General features: G+C 40.9%; 1 protein-coding gene across 9 annotated transcripts in view; it reads left to right on the top strand.

Annotated features, from left to right (window-relative positions):
• SNX13 (sorting nexin 13) overlaps positions 1 to 18,224 on the top strand; it is a 148,289-nt gene that overhangs the window by 20,976 nt on the left and 109,089 nt on the right. For 2 of the 9 annotated variants that reach the window (XM_075587190.1, XM_075587195.1), the window contains exon 1: positions 13,938 to 14,091. The exons of 6 other annotated variants lie outside the window; for them this stretch is intronic. In XM_075587190.1, the coding sequence (XP_075443305.1) occupies positions 14,071 to 14,091 (21 nt within the window). In that variant the 5' untranslated portion in view covers positions 13,938 to 14,070. Of the gene's footprint in view, positions 1 to 13,937; positions 14,092 to 18,224 lie in introns of those variants that run through there. One more of the 9 variants, XM_075587196.1, reaches the window with a different exon arrangement.

The following is an 18,224-nucleotide window of genomic DNA, read 5'->3' on the forward strand; positions in this document are numbered from 1 at the left end:
TTCCAGTGACTGAGCTCCTGATTAGAACCAACGCTAACACCACCCTAACACCTGTCACTAGTTTTAAATACCTGGGCTTATGGTTTGACTCCCACTTAACATTCGGGATGCACATTGATACCCTGAAAACCAAGACCTATGCCAAACTAGGGGTACATTACAGGAACAAATCCTCCCTAAGTCTCCTGGTCAGAAAGCGTATTGCACAGCAGATGCTAATGCCAATTATTGACTATGGAGACATAGTATATGGCTCGGCTCCTCAAACCCACCTTAGCAAACTTGACACCATCTACAATTCAATTTGTCGTTTTGTTCTCCAATGCAACTACAACACACATCACTGCGAAATGCTCAAAGAACTAGATTGGTCAACACTAGAGTCTAGGCGCAAAGTTCACCTTTCCTGTCTCACCCTCAAATACTTTCTGGGCAAGCTACCCAGCTACCTGAACAAGCTCCTCACCCCTACCACATGCAGCACCTATCACCTGAGATCAGACTCCAAAAGATTATTCATGGTCCCAAGGCTCAACAAAGTATCCGGACGTTCCTCCTTCTCCTTCCGTGCACCCCAAAACTGGAACAACCTACTAGAGACTCTCATATCCACCACCAGCTTAAGTTCTTTCAAATCTAAGGCTGTCTCACACTTTAATCTGGTCTGTAACTGTTTCATACGCTCATAATATATATTTTCTTTAACTGTGCACACAATGTCTTGTACACCATGTTCATTTATGTAACTGTACTTGTAACCATGTATTATTTGTTTTACTCTGTGCCCAGGACATACTTGAAAACGAGAGGTAACTCTCAATGTATTACTTCCTGGTAAAATATTTTATAAATAAATTAGACCTCATATTAGAAATATTTATACAGTAAAAACAGAGAGGGAGTGACACTTTATTGATTTTGTTTTTTTAAGGAGAGCTGTTAGTCCGTAAATAAAATTTAGTAAAATAACAAAGGAAGGAGAAGGAGTAGGTAGTGTAATACCTTTTACTGGACTAACAGTTAATGTTACAAGCTTTCGAACCGCACATGGTTCTTCCTGAGGTAGGGCGAAATAATATTATATACAGTATTGTAGAGCGGTATCTATTACACCTGTAGGTATCTCTCTACAAAGCTGTATATATTCTGCCATAACTAATGAAGAACCCTTTGTGGTTCAAAAGCTTGTGACATATTAACTATCTGTTGGTCCAATAAAACATATCGCACTACCTACTCCTTCCTCCTTTGGTATTTCACCATATTGAAGAAAGGACCAACATGGCAACCCACCCTTCTTTGACTAAATGAAATGTAGTGATATTAGTCTAATCCCCCCCTACTAACATCACAGTTCCAATAGCCTTTCATCTTGCATGAATTATGGAATTTCACCTTTGCAGATCTTACACACAAGTCTTGTCCTCTAGATTTCCGTCTCTGAGCAGTTTATCTATTAATTAAATGTCGCAGGTTATAAAGCTTTTAATTGATCACAATGTATAGTAATATTTATAAGCCCCTTGTCGCATCATAAATTGAAATGAGCAAGGGTCTTAGGCCGCGCTCATGGTGGGGGCGTTGCTGTGTGTGGGCGCTTACCTGATTTTCTATTGCAGTTCCTCAAGTGCCCGCTGCCCCTAGTGGCGCTGTAGTGCGTCGATGCTGCTACGTTTTGGCCTGACAAGTCAATTTGTGATTTCGGGCTGCAGTCGCGTGACGTCTGTGTTAGACAGGTAGATAAGGTTTCTGCGCTCATGCTGTCAATCAATGCAGATGATATAATCCGTTTGCAGTTACACGTGAGGAGCCACTCCTCAAATCTCTCCTATTAATTGGGAATTCCCAGAAGGGGAATCCCAAAACGACAAAAACAAAAATGCACACGGAGCGCACCACGGATTAGTTATAAAATAATATTTTAATACAATAAATACAGTCCAAAAGACCACAAAATAGTGTCACAAATGATATATGCAGTCCAAAAGAGACCATAAAAAACAAAAAGTGAACAAAATAAAATGCAATACAATATAATAAAATAAAACACACAGGTGGGAAAAACCAAACAGAAAGTTCTGAATAAGAACAAAGCAACAGGGCACACAGATGCCAGAGACTGCACCTAAAACAGTCACAGTGAGAGTTCTTAAAGCACCCTGGTAAGAAAGCACAATAAGGGGAAGGGATACTGACCATAGGTGATAGCAGATGGCGCGTGTGATCATGGAAAAGTCCGGACAACGTGAACACACCGCAGATCTGTCCTCTGCTCGCACCTCCTACTAGTACCCTTCCAGTCAATGTGCACATGCGCAGAGCAGCCTCCGGTGACCTCTACGTGTTTCGCACCACGTGCTTCGTCAGGAGTGCACGTTAGAGGCTGCCCAGGCGCATTGAAATACCACTTGCAGCCAATGAGGCTGCTCATAAACAAGCACAGCCACTGCATATTAAGGCCCCGCTCAAACAGCACGCTACACGACGTGCGCACGTTCGTCTCAGATGCCTGGCGGCCAATGGTAGTGTTCAGTATTGAAACTACCATTGGCTGCAAAGTGTGGTGTCGACGCTGCTACAGTCACGGGAGGCTTTTCAAACTGTGATATCCGGCTGCAGCAGCGTGACGTCAAGTTCAGCAGCCAATCAATGTCCAGACGTTTACATTGATTGTGAAGAGGTGAAAGAATAAATAGTGCACAACTACTGTCAATACACAACGTGAAGTGATGATCAGTGAAAAATATAATTGAATACGTGACCTTATGGACACTAGATACAATGGAGCATCTGCAGCTTTGAAACCAGGGATGGCTCAGAACACCCCCTAGAAGTTTAGACAAATACACAAAAGACACAGCGCACAACGCTCATAGTGCATTAAAAATTATATTAAAACAACCATCAGATAAGGTAAGTATTGTGCGTACATCAAAAAGAAATTAAACAAGCATGTCAGGGGTTATGTTACCCGTGCACCAGACAGAATGCCAGATCAGAAGTTGTCAATGGTGGTAGAAGCAGTTCCTTGATCTCCCGATTCCAAGTGGGGGTATATGGAGTCCTGAGTCCCCACTCACATGGGTAAAGAGTCCAACAAGTTTGTGGTGCTCACGGGAGGTATCGCCGCATCAAACGGATCTCCACGATGGCTGGAAGTATTCTCACAGCCCTCCGTTCCGGCACTTCCGGGTTGATGACGTCACTGGAAGGCGACACTGCAACTCGCGTTGCAATCTTCCCTCCGGTAGCCGAGTAAGCCCACAGTGATAGGGCAAGGTATACAATAGAATAAATAGCACTTATCCAACGCGTTTCGAAACCTTACGGTTTCTTCATCAGGGAATAATAAGTGATTAAAGCACACAACATTGAAATACCCCACGCTTGCATCTAATTGGCCCATCAATTAGACGTCCAGCCAATAGGATGAGAGCGAGGAGGAGTCAATGACCCAGATCCTAACAACATACGGTTGCTATAAGCACCGTTAACAACAATATAAACTTTATTAACACAGACAACAATACAATGTTGATGATATGAAAAAACGGCTCTAAAACAAGGGAAAAGATTGTTAGTGTATATTCGCACAGAAATTTGATTAAAATACGCAATAGTATATATACCGCCTATAGAGTCAACTAGACCTGAATAAAGTCGAGGATTACAAATCTTAAAGAAAAAGCATGAGACATAAAAAGTATACAGAGTATATATATATAAAATATTTTTATTTTATTTTATATATATATATATATATATATATATTTATTTATATATATATATATATATATATATATATATAAATATATATATATATATATATATATATAAAATAAAATAAAAATATTGGATATAGGTACTAGAAAGGACATAATTAAAATAGGCATAAATAAAATGATAGAGGGATTTTTCCCCCAAATGGGGCCACAGATCATAATGGTGAGGACAATCAATAAAGGAACCAAATATCGATGTCCTCATTTAGACCCCCCGGATACAAAGTTCTCAATTTATGTATCCAGAAGGTTTCTTGTACAGATAGCTCTTTAACCCTGTCACCCCCCTTCTATTTCTCGGAACATATTTAATACCCTTAAAGAGCAAAGAGGAGGGATCCCCATTATGGTGCTGAACATAATGTTTTGATAAACTATGTTTCATAAAACCGATTTTGATGTTACGTAAGTGTTCTTGGATACGCACCTTAAGAGGGCGTTTAGTTCGCCCCACATAATGTAGGCCACAGGGGCATTCTATTAAATAAACAATATGGTCTGAATTGCAATAAATGAAGTCCGAGATCTCAAAGATTTCTCCTGTAGAGTTACAAGTGAATGATTTTTTATTTGGGTGCAAATGTTTACATGCTGAGCATTTTCCATATGGTCTTCCTTACCGAAAGTAGGTGATTTGCAAAAACGCAGGCCCCTAGGGACTCTATCGCAATCTACATATTTTTGTATAGTTCTTTTCTCAAGGAATTGGGCAAAGGATCCCGATAGAGGTAGATCGTCTAAAGCCAACCCTCAGGGAGGGGGGGGGGGGTAGAGATTCCTCTCAATCATTAAATAGAACTAATGGCCAACAGAGATATTATAAACCCTATACCCAACCTAATGAGAGGGGATGGGAACATTAGGTTTATGAGGAGAGAAGAGGGTTCCCACAATATAATGGGCATCTACACCCGCCCAGACAAGAAGGACATTTTAGGAACCCCAATTATAAAGGAAGGCATTATATCCCAAATTTTAGATATGGACAGAGGGAATATGAAAGACATGATCCGAATATGTATTACAGATCAAACAAACCTAGCCCAAGGTATAGGTCACCAGTCCATCCTTCCCCATCTTCTTTTTTAGATCTAGTCAAACACAGACATCTAGATCCACAAAGGAAGGAGGAGATTTGGGGGTCTGCCCAAAAACCCCTACTAGAAAAAAAGAAAAGAACTCTACCAGAAGAGGAACTAGAGGAGGGGGGGCCAGAGCAAAAGAAAAGGGACTACGATAGGGACTTATAACATCACCCTCGAGAGGGATCTTTAATTTATCTACGGTCATTTTAACCAATGATCAAAAAAGAGTTTTGGATATGGGCCTGACATTCTCTCGTTCCGTGGACCTAGCTCCTTTCAATTATATATGGATCTCCAAAAGTTTATGCGCAATCTCACTCTTAAGAGACACTTCATTAAAACTGATGTGGAAAATAATGAAGGGAAAGATGAGATAGCAACATCCACTAATCCACCTGTGCTCGTGCAGACTGAGATTGCGGATAATGAATTAATATGTAGGCATACTCACTTCAGAGGAAAATCTAAATTCTATCCCGCACATTCAAAAGGTCACCACATAAAGACCTTTTTCAATATGGTCAATAATGAATTTAACTCTCTAACCAGTAGTGTGAAGTCTGGTGATATAAAACACAACCTTAATAAAAAAGAAACCTTGGCTTTAAAATTCCTAAAAGAAAATAGGAATCTTATTATTAGACAGGCCGACAAGGGGGGAGGTGTCGTTCTACAGGATCGTTAGAGACTATGAGGGAGAGGCACTGCGACTCTTGAACGACACCTCTTCCTATATGAGACTTAAAAGGATCCCACTAGTGATTTTTTGATTATACTTAAAGGCCTTTTGGACCAAGCCCTCACTACCTGTGTTATAACAAAGAATGAGTTTGATTTTCTCTACTCAAGCTGCCCAAAAATCCCAATATTCTACCATCTTCCCAAAATACATAAAGCACTAATAAACCCACCTGGTAGACCGATTATTTCGGGAATTCAAAGTTTAACTGCAAATCTATCTCAATATGTTGACCATTTTCTCCAGCCCTATGTGGTTAAACTCCCCTCCCACCTAAAGGTTTCTACCTCAGTATTAAATCTGTTACAGGGTCTCGAATGGAAAAATTCGTATAGATGGCTCACATGTGATGTGCAGGCCCTCTATACGAATATACCACACATGGAACGCATAGCGGCCGTTGACTTCTTTCTATCAGGTGATTAGGATTTACATCCTTTAAATAGAAGGTTTATTTTGGATTCTATTAACTTTATATTGAAACACAACTACTTTATGTTTCTGGATGAATTCTTTTTGCAGGTTTGCGGAACTGCTATGGGCACAAGATTAGCCCCCAGTTTCGCAAACCTGTATATGGGAAGTTGGGAATTTGAATACATTTTTAACAATAATCCCTCTAGTAAAAATATCATTGTGTGGCGTCGTTTTATAGACGACATCCTTTGTATATGGGATGGTGACCAATGTTCTATAGGTCACTTTGTACAATACATTAACAGTAACGATAGAAATTTGTCTTTTACTCACTTAGACAATGAAAGGGAAATTAGTTTCTTGGATCTAAGTCTGATGGTTACAGACGAAGGGAAGCTAAGAACCAAAACACACTTTAAAGATGTGGATTCAAATAACTTGTTACTGGCCACTAGTAACCATAAGAGAACATGGATTCAAAATATCCCCAGTGGCCAGTTTTATAGGTTAAGAAAAAATTGCAGCTTGGATAGAGATTTCGAAACACAGGCAAATAACCTTGCCTCTAGATTTCTGGAGAGAGGTTATTCTTTGAATAAACTAAATAGGGATCTAGACAAAGTGAGAACTTGATAGGAGCCAAATGTTAATCCCTAAGGTAAAAAAAAAAAAAAGTCAGCAGGATAATGAAGGTAAATGCAATGTTGCATTCATCACCAATTTCAACTCTATGACGTTGCAAATAGAAAAAATTGTTAAAAAACACTGGGCAATTTTATCAAGTGACCCAATTTTGGGGGCTCACATTTCAAAGTTTCCAAAATTTATATACAGGAAAGCGAAAAACCTCAAAAACACTTTATCCCATAGTGATATAAAAATAAAAGAGACTACAGTTGGGGAAAAAAGATGGTTTAACACTAAACCTGTTGGAAACTTTAAATGTGGAAAATGCTCATTATGTAAACATTTGCACCCAAATAAAAAATCATTCACTTGTAACTCTACAGGAGAAGTCTTTGAGATCTCTGACTTCATTTATTGCAATTCAGACCATATTGTTTATTTAATACAATGCCCCTGTGGCCTACATTATGTGGGGCAAACTAAACGCCCTCTTAAGGTGCGTATCCAAGAACACTTACGTAACATCAAAATCGGTTTTATGAAACATAGTTTATCAAAACATTATGTTCAGCACCATAATGGGGATCCCTCCTCTTTGCTCTTTAAGGGTATTAAATATGTTCCGAGAAATAGAAGGGGAGGTGACAGGGTTAAAGAGCTATCTGTACAACAAAACCTTCTGGATACATAAATTGAGAACTTTGTATCCGGGGGGTTTAAATGAGGACATCGATATTTGGTTCCTTTATTGATTGTCCTCACCATTATGATCTGTGGCCCCATTTGGGGGAAAAATCCCTCTATCATTTTATTTATGCCTATTTCAATTATGTCCTTTCTAGTACCTATATCCAATATTTTTATTTTATTTTTTATATATATATACTCTGTATACTTTTTATGTCTCATGCTTTTTCTTCAAGATTTGTAATCCTCGACTTTATTCAGGTCTAGTTGACTCTATAGGCGGTATATATACTATTGCGTATTTTAATCAAATTTCTGTGCGAATATACACTAACACTCTTTTCCTTTATTTTAGAGCCGTTTTTTCATATCATCAACATTGTATTGTTGTCTGTGTTAATAAAGTTTATATTGTTGTTAACGGTGCTTATAGCAACCATATGTTATTAGGATCTGGGTCATTGACTACTCCTCGCTCTCATCCTATTGGCTAGACGTCTAATTGATGGGCCAATTAGATGCAAGCGTGGGGTATTTCAATGTTGTATGCTTTAATCACTTATTATTCCCTGATGAAGAAACCGTAAGGTTTCGAAACGCGTTGGATAAGTGCTATTTATTCTTTTGTATACCTTTCCCTATCACTGTGGGCTCACTCGGCTACCGGAGGGAAGATTGCGACGCGAGTTGCAGTGTCACCTTCCAGTGACGTCATCAACCCGGAAGTGCCGGAACGGAGGTCTGTGAGAATACTTCCAGCCATCGTGGAGATCCGTTTGATGCGGCGATACCTCCCGTGAGCACCACGAACTTGTTGGACTCTTTACCCATGTGAGTGGGGACTCAGGACTCCATATACCCCCACTTGGAATCGGGAGATCAAGGAACTGCTTCTACCACCATTGACAACTTCTGATCTGGCATTCTGTCTGGTGCACGGGTAACATAACCCCTGACATGCTTGTTTAATTTCTTTTTGATGTACGCACAATACTTACCTTATCGTTGTTTTTTTTTTCAACTTTAAATTTTTTATAGAAAAAATACATATACAGCCATTATTCCACAGCCCATTATCGTCTTTCCAAATTTAGTAAACATATAACATATTGCCTCTGAGACTCAACCATTTGAGGCTGTACATACAGGACTAGACAAACTAGACAGGGAAACAGGGGAAGAGGGTGGGGGAGGGGGGGGGTGGATGGCCAGGCAAAATCGTGTCTTTTTCTTTGTGTCTCGGCCCTAATGATAGGCCAAAACCAAGGAGTTTATATGTGGCGGGTCCTCCTATGGGTTCTTTTTAGTATTAGAGTTATCTTATCTTGGGGCCGTGTAAAGGTCTGTTCTCCGCGCGTCACTATGTCTTTTTGTCTAATCTGACCTCAAAGGAGAACGCATTTATTTTAATTAGTGCAGGATTGAGGTGGCCTCCACTCCGGGGATGTCTGCCTGGGTCAACCATGGATCCCAGACTTTTAGAAAGTTTGTGCCGGTGTCATTAACTAAACTCGTTAATTGTTCCATCCGGCAGACGTGCCAAATTCTGTTTTTGATCTTTGGGATAATTGGTACCTCCTGCTGTTTCCATAGTGCTGCGATCTCGCATCTTGTGGCAGTGGCGAAATGCGCGATTAATTTATGCGACGCATTCGATATACCCTGGATCCGCCTGCCCAAGAGGAACAGCCACGGGTCCAAGGGGATCTCTAAATCGAGAATCCGCTGAATCCAGTCTCTGATTTGTTCCCAAATAGGGGCCACTTTAGTGCAAGACCACAGCATATGTCGGAGATCTGCAGGCTCCCCACACTGTTTAGGGCAGAGAGGGGAGTAGCCTTTTACAAATTTCGCTAGGCGCGTCGGAGTGTAGTACCATCTCATAAGGACTTTATATGCGTTCTCCTTTAATGTGGTGCAGATTGAGCTTTTTGCTGCCGCCTTAATAATTTCGTCCCATTCATCGTCCTCTAAAGTCTCGCCTAGATCGGATTCCCAGTGTCTCATATAACTCAGTCTGTTGTCTAGAGGCGACTTCTGACAGACCACTTCCCTGTACATTCTAGATGTGAGTCCCCTTGTGTCCGTAGCTCTAGAACACAGCTGCTCAAAATTTGTTCGCGCCGGTCGAATTGGCGTCTTATTGTAGAAATTTCTGATCTGGAGGTACCTAAAAAATTCGCTGTTTGGGATATTCTTAGAGGATTTAATTTGCTCAAATGATTGTATGGTCTTTCTGCTCTCCAGATCTAGTAGTCGGGACAATCCATTTTGTGTCCATTTTAGAAAGTTTTTGCTATTCAGGCCCGGAGCGAAATCTGCGTTACCCACGATTGGTGTCATTAGCGATGTTTTGGTGGTCAGATTATATTTGAATTTCGTGGCCCCCCAGACTTTTAACGAATTGACCATGGTCTGTGTTAGGTTGTTCATCTTGCGTACCCCGGTATTGGGTAGCCAGATTAAATTGTGGAGTTCAATTGGTGCACAACAACTTTTCTCCAATTCGACCCATCTCCGTAAGCTTGGGTCTGTGTGCCATTGGAAAATCTGCCCTAATTGGGCTGCTTTATAGTAGGCCAACAAGCAGGGCACTGCTAATCCTCCGCCTGTTGTAGGACGTTTTAATATTCCTTTCTTGATTCTTGGGTTTTTCCCGTTCCAGATAAATTTCATAATTTTTGACTGGAGGGAGAGGATGTCTGCCTGTACTAAAGGAATAGGGAGGCTCTGGAAGAGATATAACATCTTTGGGAGGAGATTCATTTTCACGCTATGTATCCTCCCAATCCATGATATGCTCCCTTTCATCCAGGTTCGTAGATCCTCCCCCAGCGTCTTTATGATCTTGGGGAAATTTGCATTATATAGTGTTTTGTACTCCCTTGTGAGATACACCCCTAAATATTTGATGGCGGAGGGTTGCCATTTGAATTGAAAATTGAGGTCAATCAGTTTTTCGACTTCTTTTGGTAAATTAATATTGAGGGCTTCAGATTTGGACTGATTGATTTTAAATCCCGAAATTTGGTTGAATTTACCCAGTATGTTAAATACATTAGGGAGAGAGGTGAGGGGTTTGGTTAGTGTGAGTATGACATCATCCGCATAAAGAGCGGCTTTGTGCATTTGGTCTCCCAGTGGGATACCAGAGATATCTGGGCTATTTCTGATATGTGCCGCCAAAGGCTCAATACATAAAGCGAACAATAAAGGTGACAGCGGGCATCCCTGACGAGTTCCGCTTTTAATTTCGAATTGTTCTGATGGGGACCCTTGATATCTCACTCTTGCCGTGGGGTTTTTGTATAGCGCCAAGATGGCCTGCAGGAGGCGTCCTTCGAAGCCAAATGCTCTTAGTGTTTCCGCTAAGTAGGGCCAGTCTATTCTATCGAAGGCTTTCTCAGCGTCTAGACTTAACACCATGGAGTGAATTTTTCTTTTTTGGGCCAGATCAATTAGGTCAATGATTCTCCTGGTGTTATCTGCCGCTTGTCTACCTCCGATAAACCCTACTTGATCTGTGTGTATTAACCCGGGAAGAACGCTACCCACCCTGTTGGCTATAAGTTTAGAATATATTTTGAGGTCTGAATTAATCAGTGAAATGGGCCGGTAGCTCTTACAGTCTGCCGGGTCCTTTCCGGGTTTATGGATCACTGTTATTGAAGCTTGGAGCATTTGTGCTGGGAATGAGGCCCCTGCTAAGATTTCGTTGAATAGCTTCAACATATGAGGAGCTAGGATTTTTAAATATTTCTTATAATATAAATTCGAGAAGCCATCTGGCCCTGGGGCTTTAGCTGGTTTTAGCGCTTTTATGACCCCAGAGAGTTCCTCCATCGTGAAATCCGACTGGAGTGCCTCCCTATCGCCTCTCTTCAGACTGGGTAAATGTGCCTCTTTCAAGAAGGTCTTAAGGTCTTCTTTTGTTTTGGGGTTATGGGTCACCTTATCTCCGTTATATAGTGCTTCGTAATATTTTTTAAATTCTCCCGCAATGTTTGCTGGGATGGATGTAAGGTCCCCATTTTGGTTCCGAATCGCGTGAATGTGGTTATTTGGGGGCTTATTTTTTAGCTTATTGGCAAGTAGTGTGTCAGGCTTGTTGGCTTTTTCAAAAAATTTCCGCTTAGACCAGGCCAATTCCTTCTCAGCCTGGGCGGAGAGGAGGAGGTACCTTATCGTTGTTTTAATATCATTTTTAATGCACTATGAGCGTTGTGCGCTGTGTCTTTTGTGTATTTGTTTACATTGATTGGCTGCTGAAATTGAGATTCGGCAGTGAAACTGAAGGGACAGGGGGGTGGAGGGAGAAAACATAAATACAAAGTTATTGCAGAGCATTATGTTTTTAAAAGGGCTCCTTATAAGCTGCATTTCTGCTCGCTCTTTTCCCCCTACTTCTGACCAGCCTAGTGTTTGAGGTCTGCTGGCGCACCGCCCCCCGCCTCCTGCCTCTGCTGCAAGAGCGAGCGGCGGAGGCGCACATGGAAGCGCGCGGCCGTAGCAGGCAGTGTGAGCTTGGCCTAATGCTCAAATTGGCAAGTTCTCAGTGCTAATGCAGAGCATATGATTGCCAGCAACACCCGAATTAATCACCAAACTAAACAATTAACCTGTGCTCAATATGATATATGCATACATAAGTCAGTATAATACATACATACATAAAGTGATAATAAACAAGTGATATATATATAATTAATAACCACTAAACTATTTATGAAATAAATCTTAGATGCAATTAAAATGCAGAAATATATAAAGTGCATTAATAATGCATCAGCGTTACGTGAGCAGTTTCAGCCAATGAGGGCGAACCAGCTTCGTGATGTGTTCGCCACGCCCCCACCACTTCCCCGATTAGCCTCCCCAATCACCAGCAGCCTAGTTCACACACAACTGGGGCTGCAGAAGTGCGCACGGTGGCGTGCACGGTAGCCTGCGTCGCCACAATGAGCGGGGCCTTACTGTGTGCAAAACCTATGTTTCACGCATCATGAGCTATTACTGATTCCTTCACTAAATGCAGATACGTGTAAAGACGTCCAGCAAATGAATGCAGCTTTGGATTCGTCGGTGTAAAATATACAGGGGTGCAGTGTTATTGTGAGTTAACCACACCTATAGTAGAAAATAGTATATTGTAGCACTCATCGTGTGCAAGTAATACAGATTGTAATATAAATAGAAAATAAAACCCATTGCTTTATTGGTTATACATAGTATTAAATTGACTGGTGGTAGTCCTTACAATTTACTATTGTTTCAGTTGACAATACAATACAGTATAAATGTATACAATTCCCAGGGTTTGCAAAAGTGAATATTTATACAATAATTGTTTCAGACCTTGGAAAGCGTGCAAGCATGTGGTCTCGGTTTAATGTAACTAATAGTACCAGCAATTTTCTAAGACACGGTGAGCCTTGTGCCAGACAGAATGCTTGACTTGTTAAAATGAATAACAAAGGTTTGTCCTAAGGATAATTTACTTGTGTATTACCCACACACATGATTGCATAACCAAATATCAAAGCTGTTAACCGTGACTATTACTCAAGGAATGATGTGGTTTGTAAGTGTGCAGTTTTTGTTCAGCTATTATGTTGAAAACTAGCATGCATAAAGGTCAAATACAGTAGGGCCCCGCTCATATGGCGGGTTCCTTTCCTGGTCGCCGCTGTAAAGCGCAAATCGCCGTAAAGCGGCACCGTACTGTATTCTACCTTTGACAACTGAGATGTAGAGCTGTAAACCGACTGTTTCCCTGACAAATGGCATCTGACGAGGAGTTGCGCACTCGCTAAAACTGTTGCTTAGTGACAGCCGGATACTCAGATGATTAGCGCGTCATGCTGAAAACGCCAGAAAAACGGAACAAGCGCCGAACCTAATGAATATGGGTATACATTGGCTAGCACTGTATGAGCGGAACGCTGTATAGCGGGGCGCTACTGTACAGTGTTTAGTGCAATGTTGGTATTCATACTACAGCAGTAATTACTTATTTTTTCCAGGGTAGGACCATCACTCAAGCAAACTTTTGCTGTTAAAAATACCCAGTGTCAAAAAATAAAGTAAATAATACTATATATATTTTTTTTTAAACCGGAACCATTATACTTTTTCATACTCGAGCTGTGGCTGCAGCAAAAAGTAAATGGGCTGAGGTTTATTCTTTGTTATTACACCTGTATAAAATTGGGGTCGTGGAACAGCTTAAAAGCATGCGTCACTAACCAATGTTATGTTTCTGTAATCTTTGTTTTGTGTCACATGTGGGTAAGCCTAGTTTGCTTAGCATCCTTTATAAGAGGATGAGGTCAGAGGGAATCAGTGATGTATTTTGAGACTCGTAAGGCGGCTGAGTTGCAGATTGTGATTATAGTTGTCATTGGCCTTTAAGTGGGGTTCAGTAACACATTAGTCTTGACAAAATCATAGCTTGCTACCTTTTACCCAGCAATTACGTCATACAGTAGATGAAGTCGCACCTCCTTATGTGTAACACAGTTGCTGTCAGGGCGTGCTGCGGTGGTTTGCAATGTATTGCAGGCTTTGTGGCACAGAACCGGTTTAGTTGCAAGCTATTCTCATCTTGCATTACTATTGGACAGCTAGAGTTTGGATTCATGAAATCTCAAGTGGGTTTACTACAGAAATACAAAACATGCACAGTTCCTAATTCCTTACGCAGCTCACTCTCTTGAAGGATTGCTGTTCCAGTATGTCCATACTTTCTTTATGCGTACGTATGTGTGTTTTTTATGTGGTTGCTGAATGAGCTGTTGAGTGTTATATGAAAATGATACTTTTATACCTTACTCATGCAGGTTCAGTGTACCATCTAAATCTATGGTTTTACTTGTGTATCTTTTAATATGTTGGTGATATTTGTTTTGCAAATTATTCTGAATGTTGGAACCATTTAGCACATAATTATCAGAAAATAAATCATATACTTTAGGGCTCCCCAAGTCCAGTCCTTAAGAACAATCAACAGTCCAGCTTTGCAAAACATGTAATCAACACACAGCCAAATAATCAAATCAACACTAGGGCAACTTGTATTAGGGTATGTGGGGCCCTACACATATGGCCTGTTGGTTGGACTGAACCTATGGAGTACTACGTTAGAAACATGCATATTTGTTTGTGATATTATATTTACTACGGTAAATTTGGCTTCAAATTAGGTAGCAATTTAGTTTGGTTTTGTTAGATTAGTGGATATGCTGTTTTCACAAGGACTGCTGTGTTTGCGTTTTGAAACGTTCTTTGTAATAACAAGAACAGAGGCCATATAGAATTGTTGTATTCTGTAAACATTCCCTTAATCTTCAAAGGAGTGTCTGATAGATCTCATAGCATAGTCCTGATACAGTCCTGTTAATGTTGAACAGAAAGTTTCTACTGTTCTGATCTTATTCCTGATTATTCTGCTCCAAAGGACAGTCATAAAAATCTGTGAGACGTCCATAGCACATGCACTGTAACTAAAAAGCCCCTATAAAGAAGCAATCCACTGCTTACCATAAAAAGTCTCCCCCTGTCTTTGTACCATTTGAGGATTCATTTAAAAATGTAATTATTTTTAAATTGTGTAGTAGAGATCTGGAAAGATTGCCTGCTGAAAATGTGCCTCCCTGGAAGGCTAAAATGACCACTGTTGTCACACTCATTAAAACAAGAGGCTGCTATGGTAACCACTGCCAGATAATTAATAGGTGAAAACTCAAATGCAATGAAGATTAAAAAAAAAAAAAAAAAAAAACGTTATCTTGGGAGCCAGCTCAAATTTTTAGGGGCCAAAGTATTTTGTAGAGCGGCGCGGCACTGTGTATACTTGTGACACGCTCACGACACACTCTGGCACCCTTCCCCCTGACTGTCATAACCGAGAGCCGGGTTGGGCAAAGTCCTGGAGTGCTTCATCTTGCTCCCCCCCCCCCCCCACCCCTTGTTATGCGCCCCCTGCACTACTCACAAGGCACCACCGCGGCCTGTTGCTCTAGTAAAGCTGGATATGCTGCGCTGCTGACAGTCGCTGCGATGATTGACAGGTCGGTCAGTGCTGGGCCGCAACACAGGCGCCACAGGTCACAACATACAGCTATACCAAATAATAAAATAGTAACATACATGATCAGATATGTAAATAATATAGTAGCAAGGCGGTTACAAAGAGGTTTATTTGCAGCATGCACAGTAGTTGTGATAGCCCCTTTAGGCGTCATCCATGCTGCCGAAGATTGCGCGGAGGTGTCCGCGCGCGGCGTGATCACTTTGCCTTAAAACATTGATTGCGCCCATAGACCACGCGCGCGCGACAGCAGGAGGGGGCGCGCATTGCGCGAGGAATCAGTTGAAACTGATTTCTCTGCGCGACGGGCAGGTCACGTAAGCGGTTTGCCTAACGAGGGGGAACCAGATCTGTGACATCAGACATGCCCCATAGACACGCCCCCCACAGCACGTCTACCATGTCCTAAAAACACACCCGCTTCACGCAGGTGATGTCACAGACGCGCACGCCTCCGCGCGGGCGAAGGCTGTATGGACACAGCCTTATTTGTATCTGTTTCCAGCAAATTCAGACCCATAATTAGTACTTTAGACTAGGTCCTGGCAAAGCAAGGAAAAAAGCGTAATTCTACTTCTGATAGTAGTGCGTACATACAGTAACCAATAAAACCATGCTGTTGAGACCCAGCTGGGAGTTTATCTCTGTACAGCCATCTATATGAGGTGTTCGTCTATTGCACTATTTTGCATTGTTTCCTTGAATATTGTGCATTGGAGCATGTTATTAATTATGAGATGACGCTGTTGCTTAAAAAAAAAAAAGTGAACAGAGTTTGAAACACAGTAAAAAAAACCTTACACAGGTCCAGCGCTGTGGTTCGTTGCTTTGTGTCGCAGTGCCCAGCAGTGAATGGTGCGTCTCAATTGACACTCGCTCTAAACTAAAATTGTTGAATGATGCTTGCGTAAAATCTGGTACTATTTTATTTAAAACGGAAGGCAATATGCATCTAAACCTTCTTTAAATGTTTTTAATCCATAGATGATCTATTTTGTATTAGATGTTGTTCTAACACAAAGCATCTATTTTAAGAGACACTTGAAACAGATGACAATGAATCATCGATTTCTCTAACTTAGTTTGCATCATTGATTTCCCCATCCCCGCCCCCCCCCCCCCCCCATGTGTTTGATGACTCTACCTAGGACCCTTGCAATAAATCTCACACAAATCTAAAAATATGTTGGGCAATTAACTTTTGGTTGTTTTTTTTCTTCCTTTTAGTAGTCACCACAGGGAAAAAAATAATCATTTAAAGAGGCAATACATGCAGTTTTTGTTAATTTTTTTTTAAAAAGATAGAATTGAAGCAGTTGGTTTCCGGAGCTAAACCCCATTTATTTAATCTCCGGGACCCATTGGTTCCAGAAATACATAACTCCGTAGTAGGCGCCATAAGCCTCTGCAGGGTTCACATTATGGTCCATTTTCAAAGCTCCCGCACCCTGCGGGCCAATAGGAAGCGGTGACGTCACCCTGGGCCAATTCCTGCATATTGGCTAATGTGACGCGGGAGCGTTAGCCTGCAGAAATACCGCTTCGGAGGTAAGTATCTCTGGAAGCAAGGTGTACTCGGAGCTGAAATAAATGGGGTTCAGCTCCGGAGATCACCTACTTCTATGCTGTATTTTAAAAAAAAAAGGAATAATAATAAAAAATACTTGGATTGCTCTTTTTAAGAGGGTAATCCTGGGCCGTTTTCAGCAGAAAACACCAATTGAAGTCAACAGGAATTTTCAACCAAGAACAGTTTGAAATGCCACTTCAGCATATATACAATGAGGCTCTAAATGATTTATGAGTTGCTAATGTGGTTTGAAGGTTTGTATAGATTAGCTCAGATATACCCCCGGGGATTTCCAGCAATGCTAGATTTTTGACATATGCAGTGAATATTCAAACTTGTTGCTTACCTGTGAAAGAGACTTTTGTTTTTTTTCATGGTAATTCAATAAATGTTTTGTTATTTGTTCCATATATTCAGGCGTAGCTAGGATACTAGCCTATTTAAACAACTTCTTTCTTAAAGCCCTTGCATGTTATCCATAACCATCATTATCCTCTGCATCAACTAGTAAGTTAATCGATTTCGATGATAACCAATATCCAGCTTCTTTTCTATCCTAATCTCATTTGAAGCAATGTCATTGTGAAACCAAAAATATAAAAACTGTGCTCTCAACATAGCCAATGTGGCTCATGACCAAGAAGAAGATCCATATATGTATGGTTTGCTTTGATTTTGAAGAAGTGATGAGGGCAAAAAATTTGTTGCTGACTAAGAAACAGCTGCTTGTTCAAGACTTGCATGAAACCGATTCTGCCGAGACATGAAGTTTTCTTTTGTGCCGAGTTCCTCCGTGCAGGATATAGCGTGCACATGTAACATACAGTAATCATGTTGCATATCTCTCCACAATTCAAATCAGGATCTGCATCGTTATTATACGCAATTACCCTATATTCTGCATTGTAATTTTCTATTAGGGAAGTCCTCACAAGTTGAGAAAAACTTCTTTTTTTCTTTTCTCTCCCCCTCTCCCCCTTTCCCCCTCTCCCGTTAGGTGAACAAGATATGCAAGGTCATGTTACCTTGTATACATGGCAATTTGGGTGAACATTGTCAAAAAAAGGTGTGATATTGTCAAAGCATCACCAGATTTTCACAAACATTTTAGAGCAATTGTAGCTTTTGCCAAAATGTTGAGACATTGGCAGCATTTCTGGAAAATTACCAACAAATTAGCAAACTGCAATTGCCAACTTTCAGATAACCCAATTCCATTCTGTCCTCT

Source organism: Ascaphus truei, chromosome 2 (genome assembly GCF_040206685.1).
Source record: "Ascaphus truei isolate aAscTru1 chromosome 2, aAscTru1.hap1, whole genome shotgun sequence".
NCBI lineage: Eukaryota > Metazoa > Chordata > Amphibia > Anura > Ascaphidae > Ascaphus > Ascaphus truei.